At 36.7% G+C, this 21,024-nt stretch overlaps 1 protein-coding gene across 1 annotated transcript in view; it reads left to right on the top strand.

The window, feature by feature from the left end:
• Nucleotides 1-21,024, top strand: part of LOC115215830 (EF-hand domain-containing protein 1-like) — a 133,411-nt gene that overhangs the window by 88,583 nt on the left and 23,804 nt on the right. Inside the window, exons 9-11 of the mRNA XM_029785155.2 lie at nucleotides 648-782; nucleotides 2,784-3,078; nucleotides 9,191-9,269. Coding sequence (XP_029641015.1) covers nucleotides 648-782; nucleotides 2,784-3,078; nucleotides 9,191-9,269 — 509 coding nt within the window. The remainder of the gene's footprint in view (nucleotides 1-647; nucleotides 783-2,783; nucleotides 3,079-9,190; nucleotides 9,270-21,024) is intronic.

The raw sequence follows: 21,024 nt of genomic DNA, 5'->3' as shown, positions 1-21,024 counted from the left end.
ACACACACACACACACACACACACACACACACACTGTCTAGCCCCTGCCAGCATGAAACACGAATGATAAATATGATGATGACGATATATGAATGCATGCATGTATGTATGCATGTATGTATGTTTGTGTGTGTGTGTATGTATATATATATATATATATATATACATATATATACATATACAAATATGTACATACAAACACATACACACACATATACAAACATGTGAGTGTATATATCTATATCTATCTATCTATCTAGCTATCTACCTGCCTATCTATCCATCTATATATCTGTCTGTCTGTTTTTCTCTCTCTCTCTCTCTATGTATACACACACACATGCACACACACACACACACACACACACATACAGGACACACCTGCACACACAAACATATGTCATGAATAACATAATAAAAATGCAAACACATTTACACAATAAACAGCTTCTAGATAACTCATCCAATTTCTGATTGAAGAGCTAAAACCGATGCGAGAAAAACTGGTAAACCATGTAATTAACATAGAATCATATAATAACATTTGAGGATTAAGGTTATATTACAGTAACATTTGGGGAGTATTCTATCTATGTATGAGGAATGTAATCATAACATTATACTGAATGAGAATTTTAATCTTACAGGAAGACGTAACTGCTCCAACCAGAGGAGTTGATGTGACAGACACAACTACTCCAGTTCCCCCACAATTCGCTCAAACAGATAATTCGTATTTGAGCAAAAATGATATGGTGACTTTGCGGTTTGAAGCAATCATGGTAAGTATAGCTTAGCTTTTTATCATTTTATGTAGTTGTTGCAAAGTACAGGATTCTTTCTTCTCCTGACCAATTGAAGATTTGTATCCCATTATTGCTAAATGATGTATTTTCATGACAAATACGTTGAACTCACAACTGGTGCAGCTGATTTTGCTGTAAATAGAGACCATGCAGAAATGTAACTTAATTTTAACAGACTAAAAAGAGGGATCTTCCAGGAGATAAAACAGTGGGACAAGAGGGGTTTCTGTAGGGTGTATATGACCTTAGCGGCCAGACCACATCTGCTGTTGATCTCCGGGGTCAGGTCTCTGTCATTGGTGACTTTGGAACCCAGATAGCTGAAGAAGCTGACAAACTTCATGACGTTGGGGCCAATATGGAGATGGGGAGGATCTGGGCCATCACCAACAAGCATTAGCTTTGTCTTCACCCAATCCACCTGAAGGATATCTACTCCACATTTATAATGCATCAGTCCTTTCCATTCTCATTTATGGAGCAGAAACGTGATTTCTTTCAGAGACCCTGGCAAAGAGGATCAATGGCTTCAATACCAGAGCCCTGAGAACCAATGAGAAAACAAGATGGTACCATCATGTTTCCAACAGAGAACTGCATGTGTGCATGCACCAACCTCCAGCCTCCCACCTCATAACACTCCATCATGTGTGCTGGTACAGACATGTCTTCCCCACCCCCGATCTCCCACTAGATCATCGTAGTTGGGCTTTACTCTCACCTGATGTAGTTGGGAAGCAAACTTCTTTCTACACAGCCACTCCTGCACCTATAGTATCTTTGAAACATAAAGACCTATCACCAATCAGGAGCATTACAATTTTATTGACCAGTTACTTCTTAAGGTTTTGCTTGATGCTTTCATGACAATATTTCTTACACCATTCTACTGTTTACACGTCTCAAATAATTTTGTAAAAACAAAAAAAAACAAAAAAAAAAATGGATTTGGTTGAATTTAGTGAAATTTATCAAAAAAAAAAAAACATAAATTCATGAGAAGCTGCTCACCTGGGAAAAAGATCAAAGGTTTGAAATTTAAAGAGAAATTCAGTAATGCCTCAGTATAAGAGTGCATTAATTCCTGGAGAATGCTCATAAAGTGAAAACTTGTAAACAGAAAATAAAACTTGTAAAAGCTCATAAACTCAGGATCTCATAAAGTGGGGCCTTGTAATAAAGGGCTTTGTAATATAGAATCAGTTTCAAATGGAATGCTCACAAGGTCAGGTCAGGCCTGGTGTGTGTGTGTGTGGGGTGGGGCATGTGTTGTTGCAGTGTGTTGCTGCATTTACCATTTGAAACTCCTCAAGCAGAGTGTCAGTCAGTCTCCATATCTGTGAGATACTTCCTCACCTGCTGTGACCATGTAACATGTGGTTGACCAACAGGAGCCATCAACCCAGTCAGATTCTCAGTGAAGAGAATAAGGTAAACAGATTCTAACTCAGAAAATCAACCAAATAGTCTGCTTGCAGGACAGGATTTTATTTCCCATAAATAGTTACTAAAATAAAAATTTTAGTAAAAACAGATTTTAAAAAATGGATTATTCTTATTCTTTAATTCTTTTACTTGTTTCAGTCATTTGATTGCAGCCATGCTGGAGCCCTGCCTTGACCCCCCCCCCCAGGATTTATTGCTTAAGCCTAGTACTTATTCTATAGGACTCTTTTGCCAAACTGTTAACACGTCAACACTGGTTGTCAAGCAGTGATGAGGGGACAAACACAGACACAAAGACACACACACACACATATTTATATGATAGGCTTCTTTCAGTTTCCATTTACCAAATCCACTGACAAGGCTTTGGTCAGCCTGAGGCTATAGAAGAAGACACTTACTCAAGGTGGTATGCAGTGGGACTGAGGCTGAAACCATGTGATTGAGAAGCAAGTTTCATACCACACAGCCACACATTTATTTTATTTATTCATTCATTTATTTATTTATTTATTGTCTTTTGTTAATCAGGATAGTGTCATGGATGAGAATAAAGGTCGCCGCTTTATAATCACTTATCACCCAGCAGACCAGAAGATTATGGTTCATGAGCCACCTTGTAGAAATTCTGGCATTGTAACTGGAAAGTTCCTTAATTTAATGAAAGTTCCCAAACCTAACAGTGACCCTGAAAACCCCGTCTACTATGGTATACACGACTTCTATATTGGAGCAAAAATTGACCTTTTTGAACACAGATTCATCATTATCAATGCAGATCTATTTGTCTTGAAATATATGGAGGCACATAAGGACCAATTTCCCAGTAAGTTGTATACTATTTTATGTTTTTTTTTTTATTCATTTATCCTTTTCAATCAACATTGAATCATATACATATATACATGTGCATTTGTCTGCCAGAATGACAAGGACCTCAAGAGTGACTGATAACTTCAAAAGTGATTTTAATTAACCCGTTAGCAATCAGTTTATTCTGTCAAATGTAATGCTTATATATTCACATTGCTTTGAATTAATCATGCATTATCTTGTAACTTTCAAGTATTCCCAGATATTGATAACTGGACTGAGGTTTAATTGTCTTCATCATTTCACCACTTGGCACACTGTCCTTCATTTCTGACAAGCTTTCGTCATCTCATCAACAGCGTAGCACATTTTGTATTATCATTATTATTATTATTATTTTCTTTTATTCTTTTACTTGTTTCAGTCATTTGACTGTGGCCATGTTGAAGCACTACCTTTTAGTCGAGCAAATCAATCCCAGGACTTATTCTTTGTAAGCCTAGTACTTATTCTATCGGTCTCTTTTTGCCGAACCACTAAGTTACTGGGAGGTAAACACACCAGCATTGGATGTCAAGTGATGTTGGGGGGGGGGGGGGCAAATACAGACACACAAACATACATGCACACACACACACACATATATATGACGGGCTTCTTTCAGTTTCCGTCTACCAAATCCACTCACAAGGCTTTGGTTGGCCTGAGGCTATAGTAGAAGGCACTTGCCCAAGGTGCCATGCGGTGGGACTGAACCCAGAACCATGTGGTTGGTAAGCAAGCTACTTACCACACAGCCACACCTGCACCTATTATGAACATAGACCATGTAGAATAATTCTCTATATTTGGTCAGTTTAAATGCCAAAGGGTTAAAGTGAAGAACAATTGCAAGCCATCATCCTTGCTCTTTCATCTGTGACCCATCTTCAATCCAGTAGCAAGCACATGTCATGACAATTGGGAGTGGAGATAGATGCAGTGCATAACCAAGATGTCTTGCTTGCCTCATCTTGATCTCTGCAGTCTATATTACTTTGCTTCAGCTGCTCTCCCCTCCATTGAATCATCAAAGTTGCTTTCATAGAGACAGCTGTATTCATTCATCACATACTTAGGTAGGCAAGCCATTAACTCTTCAAGAGTGACACACATGTTGATTACCCTCATCTGGTTTAGCTCTCTAGTCAAAGGAATTTATTAGGGTGTAGCTGCCATTGATTGCAAACATCTACTTGAAGCCATGTACATACATTAGTATGTATGTATGTATGTCATTATTCAGTTTATTTCAAGATTTCTTGCCAATAGAAAAAGAACCGGTTTCTAGCCTAGATCCAAGTCTCCTTCATTGGAATTTCAAGATCAGCAACAGGATATTTTTGTTTGTTTGTTTGTATGTATGTATGTATGTATGTATGTATGTGTGTATGTGTGTATGTGTGTGTGTGTGTGTGTGTGTGTGTGTGTGTGTGTGTGTGTGTGTGTGTGTATGTGTGTGTGTGTGTGTGTGTGTGTGTGTGCAGATTTGTATGTTTTATGTATGTATTCTCATGCATATAGTTGCACATCTAGACATGCTCATATATATTTAAATGATAAACTTCTGGAAAGTGTTACATATGTTTGCAGTTCCAGTGATGGATTGGATCTGTAGTCTTTGAATTAGCTTTCTCCTTTCTGGTTTCGAGAATTTGATACAGTTAATACGCTTCCATCTTTCTGTAACTTATGCCTAATCTTGTGGGCAAAAGATCTTGCAATTTTCAGAATACGAAAAATTTTTAAAATCACTATGCTAAACCTTCAAAGCCACAATCACAGCAAGCCTTTTCAATTCATTAGCAAACATAGGGCCTGTCATTATATTTTCTGAACTAGAAGTTCAATAAAAATTAGTCAAATAAAATAATAATGAAAAGTGTATGCGTCTGCAAATACTGTCCTCACCCTGTATATATATATATATGTATGTATACAAGCAAAATGCCCTCCATCCAATGGACGATGCTGAGTTGTCAAACATTTAAAGCAAATTTTCTCAAAACAACTTGTCCAACCGTCCCATTTTGTAGCATTATTACAAGCCATCTAGCTTTTTTTATACAAACTGCACGTGCATTTTTCTTGCGTACGTTTAGTATCGATCACAACAGTTGATGTACTTGTGCATACAAATGCATGCTCCCATGGCTTTATCGATTGCATTTTCACCTGGGTCAATTTTTGTAATTTTTTCAAGACTTATACATGCCCTGATACCGTTGGTATCTACATATCAAATTTGAGCGCAATCAAATGGAGGATGCCCGATATCCTAGAAGTCACACACAGACAGACAGAACAGATTTTATATAATAGATGAATCTGTATGTGTGTATATATATGTACATACACATACATATATATATATATATACACACACAAACGTGTGTATGTATGATTATATGCATGCATATATGTGTGTTTGTGTGTGTATGTGTGTCTGTTATGTAGCTTTCCAGTTAAATAAGTAAAAATTATATATATATATATACTCCTCTTTTGCATGTTATTACTATCTACTCCACACATTCACACACACAAAGCTTTGGTGATGAAAATTACTAATAAAAATGATAATAATGATAACAACAACAATAATAACAATATTGAAATTGAGAGCTCTGGGAAGTGAAATGGAAATAATATACGTATATATATATATACATACATACATATATATATATATATATATATATATATATATATATATATATATGTATATATATATATATATATATAATATATATATATATCTATGTATGTATGTATATGTATGTATGTATGTATGTATATGTATGTATGTATGTATATATGTATATATATATGTATATGTATGTATATTTATATGGATATATATGTATGCATGTGTGTGTGTGTCTATATATATATATACATACACACACATTTGTATGTATGTATATATATCTATAGCTATCTATCTATATATATTCATACATATATGTACATATATACATATACATATACACGCACATACACACTCTTATAGAAAGCTTAACAAGACCCACTTACATCAATATAGATCTATTTTTATGTATTTCTGTATACATATGTGCATATATGTATGTATGTGTGTATGTATGTATGTATGTATGTATGTATGTATGTATGAATGTATGTATGAATGTATGTATGAATGTATGTATGAATGTATGTATGTATGTATGTATGTATGCATGCATGCTTGTGTGTTTATCTGTCTGTCTGTCTTCCTAGAGTGTAGCTCGTTATTTTGAACATTTGCTGTCGTTTTATCGATTTGTAGGTCGGTTTATTTAAACAGGCATTAATGAATTAGGTATTTATTCCTCAACTGATATCCATATATCTCTGTGCTAACGAACATCTCACCATTAATTTTACATCAAAATTTCCAATTCCATATATGTGCAATTCACTTCATATTGGTGAGAAATTTAGTTATGAAATTATGTGTGTGTGTGTGTGTGTGTGTGTGTGTGTCTATACATGCATAAATACATACATATATACATACATACATATGTACAAACATACATACATATCATCACCATCATTTTTTAACATCCATTTCTGATGGTGGTATGGATTGGACAGTTTGATCAGGAATGGCAAGCAAGTGAGCTGCACCAGGTTCCAATCAGATTTGATTTCTAATGCCAACCATTTTACAGTGTGTGTTGAATGCTTTTAATGTGACACCGGCACAAGGATCTTACTGGCCAATCCTCTTCCTCAGAGGGAATGGCATTAACACTTCTGCTGAGGAGGACAGGGTACCAGATATCTCTGTCCTTTGTATTCTCTGCAATATACAATGTCCTGAATTACCAGAACACTTCTGATCTGTTGTTTAAATAAAAGTCTCGTTGGTGAAAGCTTTTCAGGATTGTTTCTTCTCTTCTATGTACAACCTGCATATTTTACTTTCATTTCAGGATTTTTCATTTAATAATATAGATTGAAGAATTCTTTTTGATTGTCAGGTGTAGTCAGTCTATTTACTAATGTTTGTTTTATCATGTGAATGAGGATGCATGATTGTAAAATTTTTGTTTAAATTTTCCATCTTTCATTCATATGCAACACTTATGCATTTCTTTCAGATTATGTGTTATAGATATAGTGTCTACCTCAAAAGTTATTGCTTCCACATCACAGAATTTGTTTAGTGGGTATATATTAGGCTTCCTGCATCAACATGTGCTTTGGGTTTTTTTTGGTGTATGTTTTTCATATTTGAGGTGCAAGTATGGCTCATTTTAGATTGCTTTCTCTAAAAAGTTTTCTTTAAAGGCGGTGCTCCAGCATGGCCGCAGTCAAATGACTGAAACAAGTAAAAAAAAAAGAGTATATCTATAGTCAGAGAGAAGTGCTTGTCTGTTAAAGTCAGGAAATCTCTTCCTGTAGTAGATTTTGTATTAAGTGAAAAGAGTGTTACAAACCATATAGTTTGCTTTGCTGTCAGTTCACTAAGCTGTCAATTCATCAGGTTGTTCACTTATCTGTCACATCATTTAGCCATTGCCTTAATAGCGGCATACCTATTGTTGTCAGTTCACTGAACTGTTAAACTATCTAGCTCTCAGTTCATCTGGTTGTTAGTTCATATAGCAGTCATTTGTCTGTGAAACCACTTACTTGTCTCCCCACCTAGCTGTTAGTTCGCCTTAATGTAACATCATCTAGTTGTCAAAATCCAGTCAATGCTAAGTTCATCTAGCTGTCACTTCACCCAGCTGTCATTTTACCTAGTTGTTACTTCACCCAGCTGTTAGTTTATCTAGCTGTCAATTTACACAGATGTCATATCACCCGGCTGCTCGTCCACTTTACTTTAGGTTCAGTTAAAAACCAGTTCACTTAGCTGTTGCATCACCCAACTATTTGTTGACTTAGTTGTTAGTTCACTTGGCTGTTAGTCAACCAACTATCTGATCATCTATTAGCCACTTCACCTAGCTGTCAGTTCATCTAACTCTCTGCACAATTTGTCTGTCACTCCACCTATTAGTTTATCATGCTTTCAGTTTACCCAGTTGTTACTTCATCCAGTTGTTACTCCATCCAGCTGTTAGTTTACCTTGTTATCACTTTATCCAGTTCTTAGTTTATCTATTTGTGAGTTCATTTATGTGTGGGTTCCACCCGATGTTGCTTCCTTTAGTTGAGACTTCCTTAACTGCAACAACAATCACCTGATAATTTTCGTAGCCGTTAGTTCACCTAGCTAGTTGTTAATTTACTTAAAAGTTAGTTCATTTCAGTCAGTTATCTATTCATTCAGCTCCCACTTCACCTAAATCTTAGCCCACCTAGTAATCAGGCTGCCTATCCATCACGTTATCTAGCTGTCATTTTACATTGTTCTTTTATCCCCCAAATTGATAGTTCATATAGCTGTCTCTAAACTTATCTGATATTTCAGCCTGCTGTTAGTTCACACAGTTATTACTTTACTTAGCTGTCAAGTTAGCTAACTTTCAAATCACCTAAGTGGCACTTTGCCTAGCTGTCAATGTACCTAGTGTTTCACCTAGCAGTCAATTCAACCAACTGTCATTACACTGAAGCATCACTTTCCGGCTGTCAGTTTTATCTACCCATTAGTTTACCAAGCAGCCAGTTTCTATAGCAGTTATTTCACATAGCTGTCTGCTCAACTAATTCTTAGTTCATTTAGACATTTGTTAGTTTAACTGTCCTTTCACTGAGCTTTTGGTTCATCTAGCTGTCAATTAACCTGATCTTGAGTTTAGCTGGATATTGGCAATATATGTCAGATTACTGAGAATGTTAATGTTACCTGAGATAGACTGGCACCCTTTCCAGGTGAAATATTAATTTCTCATTCCTTTAATCCCATGAAACAAGAGCTAAGTATAGTATACATATTTACAGCTTGGCTTATTGGTCAGATATACTCTTAGCTTATAGCCAAAGCAACCAAACTTATGTGAAGATGAACAAAAATATTCACCCATCAACCATCACCCATCACCAAATAGTCCATTACTCTGTTGATCCAGCCAGTTTGTCTTTCATCTTCTTAAATGTCAGATTCTTTTCTTTTGTCATTCTAGGCTCTATTATCCAGTCTATGAAGGACAATATCAAAGTTTCTCATAAGGATTTTGATGACAAGGTTCCATTCAAACGGTCGTGAGTATTTTAACCTTTACAAATTCTTTAATTTTTTTCATTGGTTTCATTTAACCACCACTACCACCACCACCACCACCACCACCACCATCGTTTTAACATCCACTTTCCATATTTGGTCGGATCAGATGCAATTTTTTGTGTCAAATTTTTCTACTACCAGATGATGTTCTTTTCACAAAATTTTACCAGTTTCTAAGCATTGTGATATTTCTCTGAGTCCTTCAAACATGCGACCTACAATAACCTGACATGTTTTCACACAAGATTACAAACAAATTTACAATTTGTATACCAGTCTTGTTTGCTTAGAATTTGGCATGCAATATCAAGAAACAGAGACACAAACACACATGCCAACAGATATATGCATACAAGGGGGGTGCTGAAAAGATCCTGGCTTTAAGAGTATTGCAAAGGGCCTGGTCGGTGGTCCAACCTTCCAAGTTCTTTTACAGGGCTTAGAAAGACTGAAGGACCGCTGCAATGAGTGTGTGAATCAGAGTGGAATATGTTGAATAAAATCATAATTAACTGATCCTCCTGAAACTTTTCAGCACTCCTGCTTTTTTCTGTCTTCCCCTCTCCCCTCTCCTCTCTCTTTATATATCATTTATCTTTTACTTTTATCTTTTACTTAAAGAATTTTTGTTGAATGAATTGACACTTTTTTTAAGCTTGGCACTTCTTCTATTGGTTCCGTTCCCCAAACAGCTAAGTTACATAGATATAAACATATCAACATTGGTTGTCAACCAATGATGGAGGAAAAACATACACACACATGCACATGTACACACACACACACGTATGTATGTTTATCAATCTGTGTGTGTCTTTGTGTCTGTATTTGTCCCCATCACTGCTTACCAACAGGTGCTGGTGTGTTTACATCCCTGTAGCTCAGTGGTTTTCCAAAAGAGATCGATAGAATAAGCACCAAGCTTAATAAATAATAATTACTGGGGTTGATTCATTTGACCAAAAAGGGGGTGCCCTAGCATGGCTGCAGTCTAATGACAGAAACAAGCAAAAGATAAAGGATAACTTGGTACTAGTGCCATCACATGCCTCATTGTCAAAAGACAAAGAACCAGAACCAGATACCTGTAAGACATCCTATCTTGTACTCTAACAGTTGTCTGCACTATTTAAGCAACTCCAAAAGGATGAATTTCAAAGTTGACCTCAGTGAGAATTGAACTCATAGGATTAGAAGGAATACTGTAAGACATGCAGTCCAATGTTCTAAAGACTTTGTTAATCTATCAACATATATGATCAAAGATATTTGGACCTTGACCAACCTGCTTTTTGTGAAGTATCAGGTTATCTAATTGGTTGATAGATATAAGCACCAATCAGAAAACAGGTTTGTTTGCTAGAATTACAAACAAAGCAAGTGGATTGTTTAGGCTCAAAGAACTGGTGGGTACTTCAGGCTGACAAGGCACATGTTGAAACACAGGTATCCCAGAATCCTTTGCTCCTACGAGCTGAGTGTGTTATGAACCTACTGTCAATGTAAAGGGGAGAAGTTGTTCTAAGACATTTATAACAGCAGCTATCATCTGTATTTGAATCTGCTGGAAGGTATCAAAAATATATACGCAAATTGTAGTTTATCAAATGAGTCCTTCACCTTAAAAAACGAAACAAAAAAAAACAGAACAAAACAAAATGATAGTTTGATATTTGAGAGAGGTTTGGTTGCTATTTATTGCAAGTTGAATGAATATATTTAGAAGCTTTGAAACTAAGTGACAAACACTGGTATAACATAATAAATAATATGTTCACCACAGCTGTCTGAAGACTGATTGAAGATTAAATCAGCTTCGTTAAATATGTAACATGCTTATCATATATGCATGCTAATATGTGTGAGTGTGTGCACATGCATTTATATGTGTATGTGCGTATGTTTATACATGCTATTGGTGTGAATATGTGATGTCTTTTATTTTCTTTTTGTTTCCATGCAGTTCTGAATAATTTATGAAGGAGATTTATCAAGCAGCTTGTTTAGGAGTTGATTGATGCAGTTTATAGACATATTCTGTTTTATCTGCAGTAATTTACAATATATCAAACAAAGTATGCCTAGAGTGGAGTACCGTGCTGCACAGTGCTCACATTGTAAAGCAGCATTGAGAAGCTGGGTGCATTATCATCTAACAGATATGATATGTGAGTCTGCCCAGGATTATTCAGAATGAACTTCATGGACAAGGGAAATATGGTATTTTGTCATTTTGGTCACACTGACTAAAGAATAATTTATATTCTATGCATGCATATGATGTATACATAAATGGATATACATATATGCTCATACACACAAAGATATGTATGAATGTATAATATATTTTTTATTAGCTGAGAATGCCTAAAAAGTTGTTAAATGGACTAGATAGAGTTTCATGTTAAAGCATTTATCAACACACATATGCACACACACACACACAAATACCTACCTACATACACACTTATGTATGCGTGTATGTGTAATGTATGTATGCATGTATGTAAGTATGTATATGTGTGAAGTTATTAAATGGACTAGATAGAGTTTCATGTTAAAGCATTTATCAACACACACATGCACACACACACACACACACACACACACACCACACACACACACACACACACACACACACCACACACACACACACACAAATACCTACCTACATACACACTTATGTATGTGTGTATGTGTAATGTATGTGTGCATGTATGTAAGTATGTATATGTGTCTCCTTGCCATATCACATGATAACTGTCGATAAGAGTTACTGTCAAAAGCAAAGTCATTCATTTCCAATATTCTGTAAGAACATATCTGGTCATTGAGAAATATTAAACTGCTTGGAAACAAGTAAGAGTTGGTGACAGGAAGGGCATCAGAAAATCTGCCTCAAATAAACTGCAACCAACCCATGCAAGCATGGAAAATTGGACATTAAATGAAATGATGATGATGATACATATATATATATATATATATATATATATACACATTTTTTTTCTCTCTTTGTTTCTCTCCTTGTTTTTTTTCTGTGTATCTTTCTGTCGAAGAGCGTAGGCTCGAAACGTAAAAGACTTGTTCTATTTATATTCCTGAGCGGCATACTAATACATTTGTTTGTTTGTACTCCACCTGCTTTCGTCTTTTGTTTATTTTCGTAAACCTTCCTGTTATATATATCATCATCATCATCATCATCGTTTAACGTCCGCTTTCCATGCTAGCATGGGTTGGACGGTTCAACTGGGGTCTGGGAAGCCCGAAGGCTGCACCAGGCCAGTCAGATCTGGCAGTGTTTCTACAGCTGGATGCCCTTCCTAACACCAACCACTCCGAGAGTGTAGTGGGTGATTTTATGTGCCACCAACACAGGTGCCAGATGAGGCTGGCAAACGGCCACGCTCGGATGGTGTGTTTTTACATGCCACCGGCACGGAGGCCAGTCAATGCGGTAACTGGTACTGGCTAGGCCACGTTTGGATGGTTTTTTCGTATGTGCCACCGGCACTGGTACCACAAAACTACAAATTCCATTAATGTTCATCGAGTTTGCTTTTGATTTTGTCCATTTTCACTTGCCTCAACAGATCTTCACAAGTAGAGTTATGTGTCCCAAGAAGGAAGGTATGCATAGGTGCACTGACTACGTTCCAGGTAGGGGCCATGGGTTATGGCCTCACTTGTCCAGTCGGGTCTTCTCATGCACAGCATACTTCCAAAGGTCTCGGTCTCTGGTCATTTCCTCGGTGAGACCTAAAGAGCGAAGGTCGTTCTTCACCGTGTGAAGGTGCATGGCTCAGTGGTTAGACCGTTGAGCTTATGATCATGAAGTTGTGAGTTTGAATCCCGGACCGGGCTGCATGTTGTGTTCTTGAGCAAGATACTTTATTTCACGTTGCTCCAGTTCACTCAGCTGTAGAAATGAGTTGCGACATCACCAATGACTATATAATCCACCTTGCAAAAGTCGGCATTACTTGTAACTGTACGCATATTGCATAAAGTACTATCTGTCTGAGGTCCTTGTTGTGACTTGACAAACAGTACAAACTCCCGGTAGACACAATATCTTCAGTCAACAACCTCATGATATTGTATATCATGCAACATCTACTATAGTAATAATAAAATAAATAATAATAATATAATAATAATAATAATAATAATAATAATAATAAAATATTGTTTTGTCTTGGTATAAAAGATGGGCTACAGCAAATATTCTGCTCAATACCACAGATTTGCTTGTCAGTTGTTTGACCTTAACCAGTTGAGCATGTCCCTTAGTGGCTGACAATATGTGCATCTCTGATCACGAGCAGAAGTAGTGGGGAGCATCATAGCTATGTGTTGAGAGGGATTCTTTGGGGTTTGAATAATTCACCTCTGGAAACATGGGTGGTTCTTTCAACATCCTTAAACAACTCTTATTCAGGGACCCTTTGAGCAGGATGGGCTACTCAACCTGAAGAAAATTCTAACTGGGCCCCACCTGCAAGGTCATGTGCTGTTTATCTTGATATGAGATCACCATGTCCGCCATATATGGTTGTGATGCATGTGCCTGGTGTACCCTTATCAGACGGGTAGTCATGATGGGTATATTGGGCTTCGTATATTTTACCCCAGTGTCACTTTGATGGCATGAACTGCTCTCTCACTCAATAACAATAATAATAATGATAACAATGATAATAATAAAAGGTTTGCCTCCTTGGCATAGCCAGAATAATTAGCAAAGTATTAAATAGTTGAAAAGAACAGATAGCATGGTACTGTAGGCTGCAGGCAGCAAACTCGCTATGCATGCAAAACTCCAGGAATTCCAACAAAACCTGAGATAAAAAGAAAAGTAATAATAATTCTCACAACTTTTATTGCAAGATCAATGATACATAATTTAAGTGAGTTGGTAAATCAATTACATCTACCTCAGAGCTCGATTGGTACTTATTTTATCAGCCCTTGAAGGGATGACAGTTAAAGTTGAGCTCAGTAGAATTTGAACTCAGCTTATAAAGAACCAGAAGAAATGCTGTTCAACATTATATACAGTTTGCCAATGATTCTGACTGAAGTTTATTGTATATAGTGCTTGGGTGGATAACTATATTAATAGGCACAGGTGTGGCTGTGTGGTAAGTAGCTTGCTTACCAGCCACATGGTTCCAGGTTCATTCCCACTGTGTGGCACCTTGGGGCAAGTGTCTTCTACTATTGTCTCAGGCCAACCAAAGCCTTGTGAGTGGATTTGGTAGATAGAAACCATCAGTCAAATTACTGAAACAAGTAAAAGAGTAAAGAGTATGCACAACACAACATAAAAATATCAACACACGGACAAGTCTTTGATGTTAGCATTGTTTGTTTGAAAGTGGTTTTAATTTGAGAAGTAACTTGACTGTGGCCATGCTGGAACACTGCCTTTAGTCAAGCAAATCGACCCCAGGACTTATTCTTTGTCAGCCTAGTACTTATTCTATTGATTTCTTTTACTTAGCGGTTCGGCAAAAGACCGATAGAATAAGTACTAGGCTTACAAAGAATAAGTCCTGGGGTCGATTTGCTCGAAAAAAGGTGGTGCTCCAGCATGGCCACAGTCAAATTGCTGAAACAAGTAAAAGAGTAAAAGAGTAAAGAGTATGCACAACACAACAAAAAATATCAACACACGGACAAGTCTTTGATGTTAACATTGTTTGTTTGAAAGTGGTTTTAATCTGAGAAGAAATGCTTCTGTATAAAATATATTACCTTTCAGATTGTTTAGAAAAAGTGGTTGATATACAATACAAACATTGATATATATAGTGTATGTAGATGTCATAGCAACTGATATCCAGATCAAACATAGTGGAAATATCTGAATAATCATAGCAATGGATGTCCTATCCTATAAAGACGTAGCAACAAATGTTCTGCAAGTATATAATAATAGTTAGCCTAGACAGACATTACAAACATATACCCTTTTAAAGATATTGTGAAGGGTGGCAAGCTGGCAGAATCATGAACACACCAGGCGAAATGCTTCAAAGACGGTGAGCTGTCAGAATCTTTAGCACGCTGGGCGAAATGCTTAGTGGTATTTCATCTGCTGCTATGTTCTGAGTTCAAATTCTGCCAAGGTCGACTTTGCCTTTCATCCTTTCATTCGGGGTCGATTAGATAAGTACCAGTTATGCACTGGGGTCAGTATAATCGACTTAATCTGTTTGACTGTCCTTGTTTGTCCCCTCTGTGTGTAGCCCCTTGTGGGCAGTAAAGAAATAAGAATCATTAGCACACTGGGCGAAATGCTTAGTGGTGTTTTGTCTGCTGTTACGTTCTGAGCTCCAATTCTGCTGAGGTCGACTTTGCCTACCATCTTTTTGAGGTCGATTAAATAAGTACCAGTTACACACTGGGGTTGATGTAATCGACTTAATCCCTTTGTCTGTCCTTGTTTGTCCCCGCTATCTTTAGCCCACCCCCCAGTGGGCAATAAAGAAATAAATATGTGAGGTCACATGGTTTGGTGGTTGGAGTATTTGGCTCTTGATCATAGGTTTGCAAGTTGATACCTGGTGGTATGCTGTGTCCTTGAGCAAAATGCTGTATTTGTCATTGCTCCAATCCATTTAGCTGACAAAAGTGAGTTGTACCTGTAATTCAAAGAGCTAGCTTTGTGAACATTCTGTGTCATGCTGAACCTCCATCAGAACTACATTAAGGTTGTGTGTGTCTGTGGAGTACTCAGCCACATGCACATTAATTTCATGAGCAGGCTGTTCCATCGATCAGATCAACTGGAATCCTCATTGTTGTAACAGATGGACTGCCAGTTATATGTCACTAGAAGTGCAACTGATATCCTATCAACCATTTTGATAGAAATCCAATATCTACATCCTTGTTTGTGTTATACTGAAAAATATTCATAAGACGCATGAATACTTGCTATCTATTTCAAGAATGAAGTGGTGAACAATAGAATCTAGAAGTCTTCTGGTAGATGTATCCCTTTTCCTATCTGAAGGTACTGGTCACTCCACTGACTCAATGTAAGTGGCTTAGTGGTTAAGGTGTTGCATCCACAACTGTAAGGTCATTTCTTTGATTCCCAAGCTTGGCAGAGTGCTGTGTTCTTGAACAAGACACTTCATTTCATGTTGTACCATTCCACTTCACTGCAAATGAGTTTAGTCTAGTAGCTGGGAAGTCATCCCTGTGACAGAACAGCATCCTGTACAGGGAAGAGGAGAGAGAGTGTTGTAACTTCAGTCACCTATTCATCATGGAAACTGGGTTAACTCTTAAGCATTTAGATTACTCTGTCAAAGGTAATACTTGTTTGTTCACATTGCTTTGAATTAATCATGCATTATCTCATAGCGTTGAGATTTTGATGAAGTGTTTGTTTGTTTTTAGAATGACATGGTAAGGTAGGTGTGAAAAGCCAAATCATAAAACAGATAGAATATTTGGGCCAGATATGACAGATTTAGATGCTAAAGGGTTAAACTCCAGCATTATGAGTCTAAGGGTTCATGAAAGATCTAACTGACTTGTTGATGCTGTACCATTAACTTGATGCTAATCAAGGGCCCTGTCAGTCGTAATACTTACTTTTTTTTGCAAGCTAAGCAAACTGGAACAATGTGAAGTAAAGTGCCCTACCCAAAGACACAATGTGCCACTCTAATAAAAATGACCTCATGGATATGTGTCCAATTGTCTAACCACTAGGTCACACTCATGCACACACACGCATTTTTTCAATCCATGTTGAGTATTATTCCTAATAAGATAAACCCACTTAAAAAATACCTTCATAAAGTTGCAAGTAATAAAAATAAAACATCAACATAGCATATTAAAACACAGCACTTCACTTTCAAACAGAAACTATTAATTCCTACAAGACCATTGACTCCTGTAGTATCTGTTAGCTTTGTACTTGTTAATCATATACACAGCATTCATTCATAATTAGATTACAGCTTTTGTCCTATGCAAATCACTTCTTTGTAAATTGATTTTTCTCACAAGCTTATCATTATTATTTTGTTTTAGTTATTCTGTTGTTTTAGTTATTCAGATATACAAAACCACAAAGGGTGCCTTGACATCCTGCTACTAATTTTGGTTTACCAACAACCCTTGACCATAAATATTTTATTCTCTACATTTTCTCTTTATACATTGTAATTTGCTGTGATTTTGTGATTAAAATAAACAAATTCAATCAAAAGTGAAAGAAAAAAATAAGATATGTTAACAGTTATCCTGAATAGAATATATCCAAGATAGATAGACACTGGCAGTGAGGTAAGAAGTTTGCTTCCCAGCCACATGGTTCTGGGTTCAATCCCACTGCATGGCACCTTGGGCAAGTGCCTTCTGCTATGGCCTTGGACTGACCAAAGCCTTGTGAGTGGATTTGGTAGATAGAAACTGAAAGAAGCCCATCACATGTGTGTGTGTGTGTGCGTGCACGCGCACATACATATATTCTTTTACTTGTTTCAGTCATTTTACTGTGGTCATGCTGGGGCACCGCCTTTAATCAAGCTAATCGACCCCAGGACTTATTCTTTGTAAGCCTAGTACTTATTCTATCAGTCTCTTTTGTTGAACCACTAAGTTACTGGGATGTAAACATATCAGCATTGGTTGTCAAGTGATGGTGGGGTGACAAACATGGGCACACGAACACACATACACATACGCACACACACACACACACACACACACACACACGACAGGCTTGTTTTAGTTTCTATCTACCAAATCCACTCACAAGGCTTTGGTTGGCCCAAGGCTATAATAGAAGACACTCACTCTTCACATGGTTACTCAGCCTGCCAGATATTGCAGTCAAAGCTCCCTCAAATCACACTCAACTTCTTTAAAAAAGGAAAGGGTCATTGGATAACCTTGTACTGGATCTACAAAATAACAGGAAGGGTTGTCATAACAGGAGAGTCTTTGTTCATAAGCCTGTTCAAACTGGAGCTAAACAACAATAACAAATGCAACAACAGTATTAACAACAACAACATCAACAACAACAATCAGGCAGTTGTTTGGCCGGCTAGAAATAACAGCCAAACTTCCTTCATATCATTTCTATTGTTTTTAAAAATCTATAATTCAGAAGACAGAAAGGTAGTCTCAGATACATTGTTTAAGTAAAAGATGGGATGGTCATAGCTGGAACCTATTTAATCTCATGCCTGCTCAATCATTGCTGGTCCAGTGCCAAATAATCATTTCCAGCTGAGGTTTCAGCCCACAAATTTGGGGAGAGGGGAAATAGTTGCTGATATTACTTGACAAGTACTCTATTTTATTGGCCCTCAAAGAATGAAAGCAAAGCTGACCTTGGCCATATTTGAACTCAGAAAGTAAAGGTCTGGAACAAATAAAGCAAGGTGACTTGTCTGACATTCTAATGAATCTTCATCTGTAGAGTTTCTTATTTTTTTAGCCAATGGTTAAATAATTGTAGCTAATTAGGCAGAAGGTAAACAAGATTTTGAGATACAGCCACCTTTTCCTTTATTACATCCACCCCACTCAGTCAAGGAGGATTTTTGTCTTGCAAGTTACTTGATAACTTCACTTGTGCCAGTGCTATGAGCCAAAAAAAAAAAAAAAGCATCCAGTACTCTTTGCAAAATGGTTGGCATTAGAAACCATGCCAGAGCAGACACTGGAACTGGCCACAACCTTCTGGCTTGTTGTGTCCTTTTCATCCGTCCAACCTATGCAAGGATGGAAGAAAGACATTAAATGACGATGATGATGATAGTAATAATAATAATAATAATAATAATAATAATAATAATAATAATAATAATAATAAATGCCCTGATGCAGTACCAGGCAGTGGCTCTCATGGCTTCTGATCTTAACTGATTGGAAGTGTTATCATGTACATTGTTTTGTCTTGGTATAAAAGATGGGCTACAGCAAATATTCTGCTCAATACCACAGATTTGCTTGTCAGTTGTTTGACCTTAACCAGTTGAGCATGTCCCTTAGTGGCTGCATGTTGTGTTCTTGAGCAAGATACTTTATTTCACGTTGCTCCAGTTCACTCAGCTGTAGAAATGAGTTGCGACATCACCAATGACTATATAATCCACCTTGCAAAAGTCGGCATTACTTGTAACTGTACGCATATTGCATAAAGTACTATCTGTCTGAGGTCCTTGTTGTGACTTGACAAACAGTACAAACTCCCGGTAGACACAATATCTTCAGTCAACAACCTCATGATATTGTATATCATGCAACATCTACTATAGTAATAATAAAAATAATAATAATAATAATAATAATAATAATAATAATAATAATAATAATAATAATATTGTTTTGTCTTGGTATAAAAGATGGGCTACAGCAAATATTCTGCTCAATACCACAGATTTGCTTGTCAGTTGTTTGACCTTAACCAGTTGAGCATGTCCCTTAGTGGCTGACAATATGTGCATCTCTGATCACGAGCAGAAGTAGTGGGGGAGCATCATAGCCATGTGTTGAGAGGGATTCTTTGGGGTTTGAATAATTCACCTCTGGAAACATGGGTGGTTCTTTCAACATCCTTAAACAACTCTTATTCAGGGACCCTTTGAGCAGGATGGGCTACTCAACCTGAAGAAAATTCTAACTGGGCCCCACCTGCAAGGTCATGTGCTGTTTATCTTGATATGAGATCACCATGTCGTGCATATATGGTTGTGATGCATGTGCCTGGTGTACCCTTATCAGACGGGTAGTCATGATGGGTATATTGGGCTTCGTATATTTTACCCCAGTGTCACTTTGATGGCATGAACTGCTCTCTCACTCGATAATAATAATATTAATAATAATAGTAATAATAATAATAATAATAATAATAATAATAATAATAATAATGATGACAGTAATAATAATAATAGACATTCACTAGTACAACACTAAGTACAAAACCAAATATATGGCACCCTTGACATAACACCAACATGAACTTCCAACTTGTTCTCTCTTGAGGTCTCTGGGTGAGACTTGGAGCCAACTTGTACAAATGTAAAGCAAAAGTCAATAATAATAATAATAATAATAATAATAATAATAATCATAATAATAATAATTTGTGCAGGATTTGAACTCAGAATGCAAAGTAGCCAAAACAAATGCTGCAAGGCAAATTTTTTTACGCGTCACTCTAAGAATTCTTCTGATTTGCCACACTCTGCCTAAGGTTAAATAGCAACAATAACATAACAACAACAAAAAGAACAACCAGGAGACAGAATTAAGGAATTATATAATTCAGACTGTGATCTATATAATGTCAACTTAGATTATCCAAATATGATATATCTAACCTCGGTTGCATTTATATTGATTTATACAAATGTCATCTAAAACTTCCGCCATGTCACATTGAATTTGATCAATGTCAACACAAGTTAGGACAACATTAGCTTTGATGTGCATCATCTCGGAACTCCCTGCACCACCACCACTACCACTCACTTGTCTGACATTTTAATGATAATAAATCTACACCATTATTAAATAACAGTCATAAGACATAAATTCTATATCTAAATGAGTTGATGTAAGATTCTCAGGGTATTGCAAATTAGTTTCCACAATCTTACAACCATTTTTTATTTTCAATGCCGCTTTGTTCTTTTCTTTTCTTTTTCATCTTTGGTAAATTTGTAAATTTGTTAACTTTTA

Source organism: Octopus sinensis, linkage group LG9 (assembly GCF_006345805.1).
Source record: "Octopus sinensis linkage group LG9, ASM634580v1, whole genome shotgun sequence".
NCBI lineage: Eukaryota > Metazoa > Mollusca > Cephalopoda > Octopoda > Octopodidae > Octopus > Octopus sinensis.
This window is presented reverse-complemented; position numbering and strand designations above follow the sequence as displayed.